The sequence below is a fragment of the Acipenser ruthenus genome, chromosome 1 (genome assembly GCF_902713425.1).
Source record: "Acipenser ruthenus chromosome 1, fAciRut3.2 maternal haplotype, whole genome shotgun sequence".
Classification (NCBI taxonomy): domain Eukaryota; kingdom Metazoa; phylum Chordata; class Actinopteri; order Acipenseriformes; family Acipenseridae; genus Acipenser; species Acipenser ruthenus.
The window spans coordinates 59118666-59131432 of NC_081189.1; the positions used below are offsets into that span (position 1 = coordinate 59118666).

A 12767-nucleotide genomic window follows, 5' to 3' on the forward strand; every position below is an offset into this window, starting at 1 on the left:
ACCGGTAGTTCTGGGCAATTCAAGAGTTGGTTGGCTGCCCTGACAGCCCCGTCCTCCCTATTGGCTAAGAAAGAGGAAGTAATTGGAGAGATCTTTCCCTTTCGCGACCCGGAGTGGTTTTGTCATAAATTTAAACCTCGTAAAACTAAACGGGAGCGCCGGGCTGCGAAGAATGAGGGCTGGCAGTGGAAGGGGTTTGAGAAGTTTCAGGTGGGGGTGATTGGTGAAGAGTCTGGGGGGGAGGCCGCGGAGCCAGCGCAGGGGTCTGGTTCGGCTGCCTCCGCTCAGGACCGACCTGATCCCGAGCTGGAAGCCATGGGAGCTGATTTTTTAGCTCGTTCCCGTGACTTCCGACTCGAGCAAGGGCGTGACGACGTGCTGGGCAGGCTCTTTGACCAAGCAGCTGTGGTTAATGGTCGGGTGGTCGAGCCCAGACGCGCCGCCACGTACCCTCACTTTGAAATCACTCGAGACCTCCTGTACCGTGTCGACAAATTGCCCCAGACCAGGGAAGTGCGTCACCAGTTGCTGAGTCCTCAACCCTTTAAGGAGGATTTATTGCGGCTGGCTCACGCTATTCCTTTGTCTGGTCATCTGGGCAGGGATAAGACTAAAGCAAGGCTTGTGTCACAGTTCTACTGGATGGGGCTGGATGGTGACGTCAGACCTTTTTGCGAACGTTGTGGGGAGTGTCAAAAGGCTATTCCTAGAGCCGTCCCACCAGCCCCACTGGTGCCGTTGCCCCTAGTGGAAGCTCCGTTTGAGCGTATTGGAATGGATTTGGTTGGGCCGCTGGAGAGGAGTGCGGCGGGATACACACACCTATTGGTCATTCTGGATTACGCCACGCGTTATCCCGAGGCCATTCCCCTTCGCTCTGCCTCAGCCAAATCTGTTGCCAACGAGCTTGTGAAGGTTTTCCCGAGTGGGAATTCCCAAAGAAATACTAACCGACCAAGGCACCAACTTTATGTCCCGACTAATCCGCAGAACATGTAAACTTTTGGGGATTAAGACCATTAGGACCTCGGTGTTTCATCCTCATACCGATGGTCTTGTGGAGCGCTTTAATAAAACCCTTAAGAACATGTTGCGCCGATTTATTAATAGTGATGTGCGTTACTGGGACCAGCTGATTCCTCCCCTTCTCTTTGCGATCAGAGAGGTACCCCAGGCTTCCACGGGTTTTTCGCCATTCGAGCTGCTGTATGGGCGAAGACGCCGGGGTGTGCTCGATCTGGTCAGAGAGATGCGGGAGGAACAGCAGGATAATTCGACTAATACAGTCCGGTATGTGTTGGACCTGCGCAAACGTCTTGAGTCTGTGGGAAAATGGGCACATGACAATTTGCAGCAGGCTCAGCACAGACAGGAGACGCAGTACAACCGAGGAGCCCGGTTGCGCACATTTCAGCCGGGGGATAAAGTACTTCTATTATTACCCAGTTCTGAGTCGAAACTTCTGGCTAAGTGGCAAGGACCCTTTGAGGTTACACGCCGGATTGGGAAGGTGGACTATGAGATCTGCCAGCCGGAGCGACGGAGAGAGAAACACATTTATCATATAAACCTCTTGAAGCCCTGGCTGCAACCGGAGGCATTGGTAGTGGCGCAGGCAGATGACGTCACAGACCTGGGACCTGATCTTTCTGTGGTGGCGAAAACAGGGTCGGTACAGATTGCAGAAAATCTGACACCAACACAGAAATGTCAGGCTCGGGCCCTGGTGACGAAATTTCCAGATGTGTTTTCTCCCGTCCCGGGGCAGACTCGAGTAGCCCATCATCACATTGAAGTTGAGCCGGGGGCACCAATTCGCCAGAGGCCGTACCGCATACCTGAGCGTAAAAGACAGGTAATAAAAACGGAGATTGATGAGATGCTGAGACTGGGGGTGATAGAAGAGTCCCAAAGTGACTGGAACAGTCCAATTGTTTTAGTAGATAAGCCAGACGGGTCCACTCGATTTTGCATTGACTTCAGGCGAGTTAATGAGAAATCGAGGTTTGATGCTTATCCCATGCCCCGGGTAGATGAGTTGCAGGAGCGTCTTGGCACGGCTCATTTTATGACGACACTGGACTTAACGAAGGGGTATTGGCAGATACCCCTGACCCTGGAATCCCGAGAGAGGACGACGTTTTCGACTCCCTTCGGGTTATACCAATTTAGGACCATGCCTTTTGGGTTGCACGGCGGATGATGGATCGTATTTTGCGGCCCCATCAGCAGTATGCTGCTGCTTACATAGATGACGTGGTTATCCACAGTGAGGATTGGCCGAGTCATCTATGTAAGGTAGCGGCGGTATTGCAATCCTTGCGGGAGGCTGGGCTCACTGCTAACCCAAAGAAATGTGCCATTGGGAAGAGTGAGTCGGAGTATTTGGGGTATCGAGTAGGGAGCGGCCAGATCAGACCGCTGATTGCTAAGGTGAAAGCCTTGGCTGACTGGCCGGTCCCTACGACCAAAACCCAGGTGCGCTCTTTCTTGGGACTAGCGGGCTATTATAGGAAGTTCATTCCGAACTTCGCCACGCTCGCTACGCCCTTGACAGACCTCACCCGGAAGGCTGCCCCAAATACGGTTCAGTGGACGGAGCCGTACCAGAGGGCCTTTCTCGCTCTGAAGCGAAGGCTGTGTAGCAAGCCAGTGCTATGTAGTCCTGATTTCAGCAAGAGGTTCACCCTGCAGACGGATGCGTCAGAGACAGGTCTCGGGGCAGTGTTGTCTCAGGAGGTGCGGGGAAGCGAGCACCCGGTCCTGTATATCAGCAGGAAGCTTCTTCCCTGTGAAAAGAACTATAGTACCATCGAGAAGGAGTGTCTCGCAGTAAAATGGGCAGTCGAGTCACTCCGGTACTACCTCCTGGGGCGACACTTCACCCTGGTGACAGATCATGCCCCCTTAGCATGGCTTCACCGGATGAAAAATAATAATGCCAGAATCACCCGGTGGTACTTGGCCCTGCAGCCCTATGCCTTCAGGGTTGTCCACCGAGCAGGAAAGCTCCATTTAAATGCTGATTTTTTCTCTCGGGAAGGCATGGGGGTGTAGGATTTTGAATGGACCGGTGGTGCCATTCTGAGGAGGAGGATGTGTAACAGGGAGAGATCTGGACTGGCCGTCTGACGCATGCATGATGCTGCAGGAAGGGGGCAGCAGTCCCGTGGGGTCTGCCTGCCAGTCATGGCGGTGACACGGAGAGGTGGGGAAGAGGGTGTGTGCGCTTTCCCCCTCTCTGAGTGGCTGGGAGGCGGGCTTTAATGGGATTGTTTACCCTATAAAATAATACTCTGGTGTTTCCTCAGATCTGCCCTTTTAAAAAGACGTACCAGGAAGTACGGGAGCTCGGGATTGAGAGAAAACCGGGACCAAACAGAAAACGAAAAAGATAAAGAAAAGAAACGTAATATTAGTGGGGAACCCGTGGGCAGACCCCCCTGTGTAGTCCAGTGTAGACTGAGGAGACGGTCAGAGTAGGACGGAGACCCGGGCCGTGCGGCTAGCGACGGCTGGGGTAACGCTGCAGCACCTTTTATTTGTAGTTTTGTTACTGTGTTTTATTTTCCTTTTTACTTTCGCCTTTGGTTTTGTGAATTATTGTTTGAGCACTTGTAAGTGCACCCGCACTTGTTCTGTACCGCATCTGGTATTTTTCCGTGGTTCTGTTTTTATCATCGCTGGTAGGCAGACCACGGTGAACAGCGCCCTCTGCGGGCTAAAAGAAAACATTACACCCAGCATAATAAAACTGGGCACCTGTGCGGTGCTTCAAGTACACCTTCTGTCTCCTGTGTGTCAGTGAATCACCCACCACCCTTCCACAGGGACATAGAGAGGTACAGTCCATATGTCAGTAGCAACGACACCTCAACAGCCCAACTATTCTGAGGAAATGCCTAAACTACATACAGTATAAAGAATTTACAGATGTGGTCAACATCGTCAGCCGACTTTTTCACAAATACAGTATGCTAAACAACAGAAACTCTAGGTTTGTCAACATGCATAGAAACTACAGCAATATGTCAACATCTATTGGCACCATGTATCTAGGGAAATGGCTTGGTTCACTGTATGCCTGTGACTCCCATGTGACTATAGCAGCACTAATTCCTGGAAGACTTATCAAAGCAGATTTAGCCAAGTTGGAAATCTTCCCCACAAAGCTCAGTTTTTACATCTAGACAACTCCAGGGTTTGTGCCAAGTGGCTGACAAGGCACATTCACATTAAGCTTTACTTGAGTAATGCATTAGCAGAGGTTTCACAGGCATCATGAACTGCTACAGGTAAGGCATTCCTAAAAAGTAATATTACAGGTTACTGGTGAGAGGCGATGCATAATGAAGTGAGTATCAAGTTTCTAATTAGAGGTGTGCTTAGACAATCAAAGTCAAAGTACTATGAAAGAATCTGAATACAGTTCTAGGCATGAAAAACAAAACAAAAATCCCTTGTCTTACCTGTTTTTTAAATGAGGCTCCAGGTCACATCTCTGTAGGATTTCTGAACAGTGTTCTGTTAAAGGGCAAGTAACCAGCAGCTTATCCAGCAGTTTGTTAACCAAGATACTGGAGTTTTTACAGGTCTGAAGCATTAGGGGTGACCTGTCCACTGGACAGAAGTCCTTCTCCAGCAAGAAGTTTGTAAGACACACAGTGCAGTAGGTGTGGCCGCACGGGGTATCGATTGGAAGGATCAAAGGTTGCAGGCAAATGCGGCAGATGATGTCATCATCCACTTCTTCTTGGTAGCTGTACGTGTGGTTTTCCTCTGGCGAGTGTGGTTGGCCACAAGTGGAGCACAAGGCCAGTTGGCTGGCATCATTATTTCCTGCTGGGTCAGACTGGCTCATAGTCAAGCTGTTAGGGCGACGCACCACAACCTGGAGTCAGAACTAGGGAATTTCACTCTTAGCTGAGAAAAGGGAATCGGCAGGTTCCAGGGTACATATCCAGGTGACTGAAAGAAGAAAAGGCATTAGAATATATATGCACTCAAACAAAATAAAAACAACAATAAATCAATAGAATGAGCAAATTACAAAAATCACATTGTCATTCTTCAGAGAAAAACCTTGAAACTGACATCAGGGATATATAGAAATATATTATTTTTTTCAAGACAAAAAACAACACAAAGATATGTGAGTAGGGGGTTTTTCCTTACCTGAGTGCTGAGCGGTTTATATTTAGTTCTGCGAGGTGAGTGGTCGGGTTGGAGAGGCTAGACTCTCTCCCTCAGCGCAGACATGCGCTGGGGGACGGGCCGTGTCTCAGCTGCTGATTGTCTTTAATTTCAATATTTGGGGGCTAGGTGGCAGGGTGCCACTGTGGAGCGTGTTAATTATTTATTATTATTCCTATCTGCGGCACTGGGATGCATGTAACTGTCCATGTATTTCCAGCCAGCCTCGCGCAGACGTCGGGCAGCCATGGACGAGGCCTCCGGCCAAATTTATCTTTCACTCGGGCTCTGAGTGGCCACCACAGTCATCGGACCCTGAGCGCCCTTCACAGTTCATAAATCATCTGCAATTGCAATCATCATCATTCATAGCGGATTCTCCATGCTGAAACAGCCATTCTGGATTCAAATCCGGCAAATAATACAGAAAATTACTCAAATCACTATTCCTCTGGACCTCCTATATTTGCTGCTTGGCCTTGTCCCTCCTAATACTTTAAACTTAAACACTAATAAACTGATTGGTTACGTCTTGGCTGCAGTAAGAAAATGCATAACAAAATTCTGGAAATCTGACCCGGTGCCCTCAACAGCCATGTGGCTGGGACTTTGTGGGGAATTAGCTGATATGGAGAAAATTACAGCCATACTACAAAATTGAGAAAAAGAATATCTATGTGGTCACAATTTCTACACTATTGCACTGAACTGGTGTAACAACCACTGTGCTGATATGATGGGATTTTTTTTTTTTAAAGTTACCCTTTGGTATCTTCATCACTATATATCAGCACTGATGTGCATGTACTGCAAGCAGACTGGAAAAAAATCTGACCTGAAATTCATGGATGATCGGCAATGTCCTTAATGAACAAACTAGGCAATGCCCTTCATATGACGTGAATGATTTAAGGTCAAAAAGAGAATCAATTGGGCAAGACTTGACACTGTTTTTTTTTGTTTAACAACAAACTACATTTTTCCAGGAAAGTAGTTCTTACAGGCATCTATGACTATAAAAGTCAGAATTAAAAACAAAAGACAGTCTTCTAGCAAAAAAACTAAAGTACCGTGTTCTGAGGCATGTCTCAGGACCCAACATGTTCAAGATACTTACTATCTGCATTACAGTACATAGAAGAAGATTAGGTGCTTTGTGCATTTAAAGCATGTTTCTGACCTGCCCTGACTTGCATTAATAGATAGAAAACATGAATCACACCCAGCAAATATGTTCAAGAAAAAAGTAGACTTGCAATAATATTTCTTAGATATTCTAGATTCCAAGTATGTACAAGTAATTCAAAATACATCCCTTTTTAATCTCCTTTAACCTCAAACTCCATCACCTCTTTTATAAGTCACCCCTGCAAAATCCAAGTCAAAATCATGGGGCCAAATCCCCTTGCATATTTCTATAACACTGCAATAGCTGTTGTAGTGATACAAGTTTGACACATTCTTTACTTTAAGTCACTACAGTTCATAACAAATAATGACATTTAGTAATTATTATTTCAATCTTCATTCATATGAAGTAAACATTAATCATTTTTTAAAAAAAATCATTTTTCATAAGTACCTTGTGTACTGGTTAACCATTTCTACATTTTTAACTGTCTTTCAAGATATTGTGATTAATGGAACGTATTGTGATGATGATACATGTTTCAAGCATGTTTACATTTTTAAGCTTGGTTTTATTTCAAACGAATGAGAAATAAACCAGTTAATAAATGAGTCCCATGTTACAGTCAAATGGTTTATAAATGGTTTTCAACAGACCACTTTCATAGACAACATTCTGATACTATACAATCAAAATTGTAAAGAACATTAACCTGATCACCTGACCTGTCAGCCTAGCTTTCCTCACAAACAATTCAGCAACCAACAGTACACTGGGGTCTGCCTGCAGCAAGCTATTCAGTTACTGGTAACCATGGTAATGAGAAGGCAAATACTGTACCCACCATTGAGAAGTCAAATATCATGAAGCATGTTTCAGAAGACTTTAATCCAATATACCAAACATGCCGGCTTACCCTAACCCAAACCATACCTAATTATGTCCAGAAAACCTAACCGAATGAGATGTTTGTGATAGAAACATGAAACCTTAACCCCAGCACTTTAACTTAAACCTTAACCTTTCTCTAACCTTAACCCTAGTCAAGCACCTTTACACTCTTTGGAAAGATCCAGTCAAGTCCATCAGGATCTATCAAAAGAGTATTGTTCTTGGACTAAACAAGCCGGATGACACAAGTGTGATAAAACATTGTACTGGATAAACATGTCACATGTTATAGCAGAGTAAGAAGTAGGACATATTATCTGTGATGTCTGGGATGTCAAAATAGAACACAAGTGTGCTAGTGGGGACAAATTAAGAAGGCAGTTTCTGAAACTAAACTAAAACTTTATTTTGTTAAAAAATATGTGGACTGATTTATCTGATCACAGAGTGAATCTGTGTTTTACATATACAGCAACAAGAAATATTAAAACTTAAGCTAGCACATGCAATCTAAACAACAAAGGTGTCTGTCACTCTCCTTACTAAACACAAGCATTAACACGCAGTAAATATACACGCATTCTGACACATTTCCTTCCCTCTTCCTTTGGATCAAGTACACTCTGTTGCTCACTAAACACGATTTTCTCCATCTAGATTAAATAATGGTAGCATAAAATTTTTTTCAGTGAAATTGTTTTACATGTATGCTTCTTAATCACCTATTACAGCTACAGTGTTCTTTAAACTGAAAGTTTAAGTCAAAGTGAAATATCAAAGTAGGAAAGCAGAATTTACATCAATACATTTGCACCTTTATTGATATAAAAACAACTTTTTTAGGATTTTACCTGTCATCATTTGTTAATTTTTTGACAAATAAAAACAGCTACTGTAACATCATTTTTTTTAGTTTCCAAAATTATGCTAGAACTTGGTTTAGTTAAACTTCATGGTAATGTGACACACGTAATTAAAACGCACTAGATCTTACCTATTACAATTGGAGCCAGACTGAAGAATCAAATATGCCTGTGGTAACCTGGTGGCTGATTAAACTTGAATTCTCGAAAAAACAAAAACTTGTAGCCTCCCACACTCAAGTTCATTGGCTGAACATCAAAGAATATGCAAAATATTTCTATACTGTAGGATTTACCTGTGAGATATAGATCCTCTAATGTAAAGAAACTTTTGCAGGCCGCACCCTGCTGCTGTCCCCTATGAAAGATTAGCAACACCCACAGCCACAGAAAGAATGTTTAAAGACAAACTGTTTTTTTTGTTGTTGTTTTTCCTGCATTGGTGGAAATGCTGTTAAAAGTTTTCTTACCACACTGCTGTGTATTTTCAGTGATGTGCTTCAGTTATAAAATCTTCCACACGAACACCCAAGAAAGCCAAATGTATATGCAGTTTTCAGAGTTGCTAGAGCTTAACTAAAGAAACAGGTAACCGAACGCTGAAAACTAGTCAGACTGGCTTTGGGCCGTACGTGAAACTCTCTTTGGTCAACAACAGCAGGATGTAAATCAATACTTAATGAAAAAAACCTGACGCTTGAAAGCATGGCTTTTGTCTGTATTGAATGTAAATAGTGGTACACGCATTCATAAAGGTGCTAGAACCAACACCCTCCCCCCAGTCCAATAAAAGGTGGATCTGAAAATAAGTTACATCATAATCAATCTACTGTAGACACAACCTGTTACTATATGTTTGTGAAAAGACCAAGACAACAACATGAGGCTACTGTAATCCGAACAATATATCCAGCCTCTACTTAGTTCAAGGTCAATCTATCATTGAACATAGTTTTATTATTATTATTATTATTTAAAACTTAAGAGCCTTGAAACTGCCCCATGCAGTCATTTTAAATTTGTCGAATGTCCATGAAATATTTAAATATATATTTTATTCTGTATGTGTTTTCTATTTGTAATTCATTTTTCCAGAGGAGGGATAATTGTCACGTATAAGGTGAATCTCCCTAGGGCTGTGAAGCACCCACATACATGTTGTCTACAGTTGCAGAAGGGTGATTCTATATCAAACATTCTAATTTAATGGCTGACACTGAACAAATCAGAAAAAAAATCACTGCTAAGGATGTCCATAAGAAACCTGCTAATCTCAAAAGGCAGATACTGTATGACCTTGTGAAGTCAATATTCAAGTTACAGGTAATGTCAAAATTTTTTTGGGAAAGTTGCATATGTATTTATTATTCATTTTTTAAAATGTTTTCTTTTAATTTTCTAAATATTAAAACTTTTGTGAGTACGGCGGTTGGACCAAAGAAAATCTCATAAATTGAGATATGTGGAATCAAACACCTGAGCCTCCCTGATTGTGATGACTGGTCCCCTTTTCCATATAGTGGGGTCTATTCTATTGATCTAAATAATGGTTGATCTAATACATGTATCATGTATACATGTATACATACATAATCTATGGTGGCAAGCCCTCATGGATTTGGTTAGTTCCCAGTTGTATTATCTTGCAACTGACTAATCAGTGCAAAAATGAATCCAGTTAAGAATAATTCATTCATTCCTAACGATTATGTCAAAACCAAAATTGCAAAAATGATAAAAATTGGTAAAATAAAACATTTAAAAAGAAAAAAATCACTGATTTTTTTTCCCCCAGTTAGAGTATCCAGTATAATGGGAAAAAAATCCAAGGTATTGAAAGATAAAAAATAAAAAATAAGTACTGGATCACCTAATTCGATGTTCAGCACTGGGTGAAATCCAACATTATGAATAATTTTCCATTGTACAAAAATAAAAAAAAGAATATATATATATATTTTTAAATGTGTTTAAAACACAGGTAGATTATACTATTGATTTATTTAATGTTTTAATAAAAGTGAAGTGGAATAAAATGAAAATAAAAATAGATATATGAACTGTAAGGGAGGAATGGCTTCTGACGAGAGTTTGGCAAACAGGCCTCTGAAGTGCTTACACTACTCCTTCCAGTCAGGTTGAAACACAGGCTTGTTGAAATATCAGATAAGATATTAGGCCAGTATTGGAGAATTTTCTGTTTAGTTAGATTAGGTAGGCATATTGACTTCTGTACAGCCACCGAGGGTTTTGCTAACTGCATATTGTAAGAAAAAATATATGTCATTAAAAACAGGCCTCTTCTTTTTAATTTTTTTTACAACATGAAATAGATTGAGATGAGTATTAATACTAGGTCATAGCTTAAATAAATCGTGCATGCTTGATTTTTGATCATCCTGAAAATTAAATTGGTTTTGTGCACCGAGCTGAAATGAGGGGATTCTGCTGTGGCTACACAGAAGCACATGTATCCAAAACGCAGGAAGAGTAAGTGCTGTAAGTCAGTCAGTAAGCAAGCAAGCAAGTAAAGTTAATAAAGGTTTTCAACAGCCGCCCCAATTAAACAGATCAGAAGTCTGTCTGTCTCGTCTTATCATATCTAATGTGAATTCCGAGAAGTAGTTCATTCATATAGTATTTCTCTTTGTCAAGTCATTGAAATATATATTAAAGAAAAACTGTTTTCATTTGTCATGAAAGCAAATACATTTAGTTGAAGAGTAGCATTTTATATTTTAAATGCTCGTAGAATAGAATAGTGTATAAGGTATGTCAATAAATAAAATTCTGAGAAGAACAATTTCCATGGGTAATCCATTGTTTGTTTGTGGTTGTGTGTTGTATGGGTGAGGGAGTATATGTACTTTTTTCATGGGTGTATCTACTATAAAAAAAAAAAAAAAAAATTAAAACAAAAAAAAAAAAAACCTGTATCAAGAACTAATACTTAAGAAGAATTCCATTATAAACTATTTATTAAACAAATTGATTATTCAGTAATACAAAAACAGTGTGTGCGGGCATACATTTAGAAATAGCTCACATATTTGGTTAAGATTTGCATTAAGCCCTTAATAATTGTGAGGAATGTCCAAAGCATATTTACTGGATTTGTATTGCTCAGCATGCTTGATCTTTTACTAAGTGGGGGAAGGGAGTGCACACATAAATAACAACCAACAGGACTGCACTAGTGGAGCCCCTTTCATGTATGTAACACAGATACGATTGAGTATGTGAGCCACCAAATAGAAGATCAATAAAAACAAAGGGCTGTTAATGCTATTTTCTATGTATAATGACATGGGAGATTACTGTGTCAATTATACAGTCAAATTAAAGACATTCACCGCTATATCTTCATACTGTAACATTTCCAGGGGTAGCAAGTGTTGGGGGAGCAGTGGGCACTTTAATTACAGGACACAACAAGAGCACAGTCCATGCCACACCTTGATGGCAATATGCCTATCCTGTCCACTTTCTACTGATACCATATAGCAGCCTATAGCACTTAATCCTAAATTTAGCCATGTGTATTCTATTAATGAGTGACACCCAAATAAATACAATTACATACAGTATAGCAACCCACCTAGGGATTCATTTAACAAGGGCCCCAATGAATGTGATCCAATGAACAACCTCAGCTGAGAGAAATACTGTTTACTGTAGCTCAGAGAACCAAATCTGGGGACCAGTGCAGCTAATTTCTTCCAAAAATGACCAAGGTACTTCCATAGACTCCCCATGATCACTACAATATTAGTGAAAGTATACCTATACCCCCCCCCCCCCCATTTTTTTTAATGAGGGGCATATTGCAATATGCAAACATGAAACCTTGCAGAATTATTTTAAAACTTACAAAATACATTGCAATATATGTTGTTATGTTTTAAAGTAATGTACTCTTCTTTTAACAGTATCTTCATATAATTTTGTGAAAGTAGGATATATTTCATTACAATTTAACCTGTCAAACATTTGCTTGACAGAAAACTGAGCATGTAAAATAGAGGCCTCCTTCCTGTTTGGATACTGCTTATTCAACAGTAAAATAGACCAGATAGCAAAAAGTGACATTTATTTGGACTAGCTGTCAGACTGCCCAAATTCCCACTGCCAAATATCATAGTCTTGAACTTTATTAAAAATGGTTCCAATGATAAGTATTTCACTTTACTGTAGATACAAATCATGTTTTTAATGAATTCAGTTGCATTTTTAGGCTCTGTGCCCAAATAAGGCAAAAATGCTCAATGTGAATCCATTTGAAGACCCTTTGAATTTCTCCAGTTGGAGTGTCCTATATACTGAACAGAATGTACTGAACAAGAAACAGAAGAGGATCTGAAGGACTAGGAAAAGGCATGAACTTATTCATGGCAACCGAAGGCAGCACATGGAAAGTTCAGTTTAGTCATTATTATTGTGATGTTAACAGATCAAACATCCAAGCATTCATGTCTGATTTAGGGACACATTTCTGTACATCCTAATCAAGAAGCATTTAGCATCAAAGCTCAGTACTTTGTATATTGGATTCACAAACTGGTACAATTGGTATGGTATGGTAAGTTTGATCATATTTCTCAGCAGGCAACAACATTTTTATATTAATAACTGTTGCTATACAGTACTTTTTTACTTATAGATCTCCTATAGTGATCTGATTTTTTATTTTT

At 41.1% G+C, this 12767-nt stretch overlaps 1 protein-coding gene across 3 annotated transcripts in view; it reads right to left on the bottom strand.

Moving 5' to 3' along the window:
* LOC117421138 (E3 ubiquitin-protein ligase LNX) overlaps nt 1-8686 on the bottom strand; it is a 51644-nt gene extending 42958 nt beyond the window's left edge. Inside the window, exons 1-2 of one of the 3 annotated variants that reach the window (XM_034035118.3) lie at nt 8547-8686; nt 4470-4968 (exon numbers count right to left, since the gene is read on the bottom strand). In XM_034035118.3, the coding sequence (XP_033891009.2) occupies nt 4470-4861 (392 nt within the window). In that variant the 5' untranslated portion in view covers nt 4862-4968; nt 8547-8686. Of the gene's footprint in view, nt 1-4469; nt 4969-5175; nt 5545-8207; nt 8394-8546 lie in introns of those variants that run through there. The other 2 variants (XM_034035119.3, XM_059026638.1) reach the window with 2 other exon arrangements.
* Nucleotides 8687-12767: the final 4081 nt, after the last annotated feature.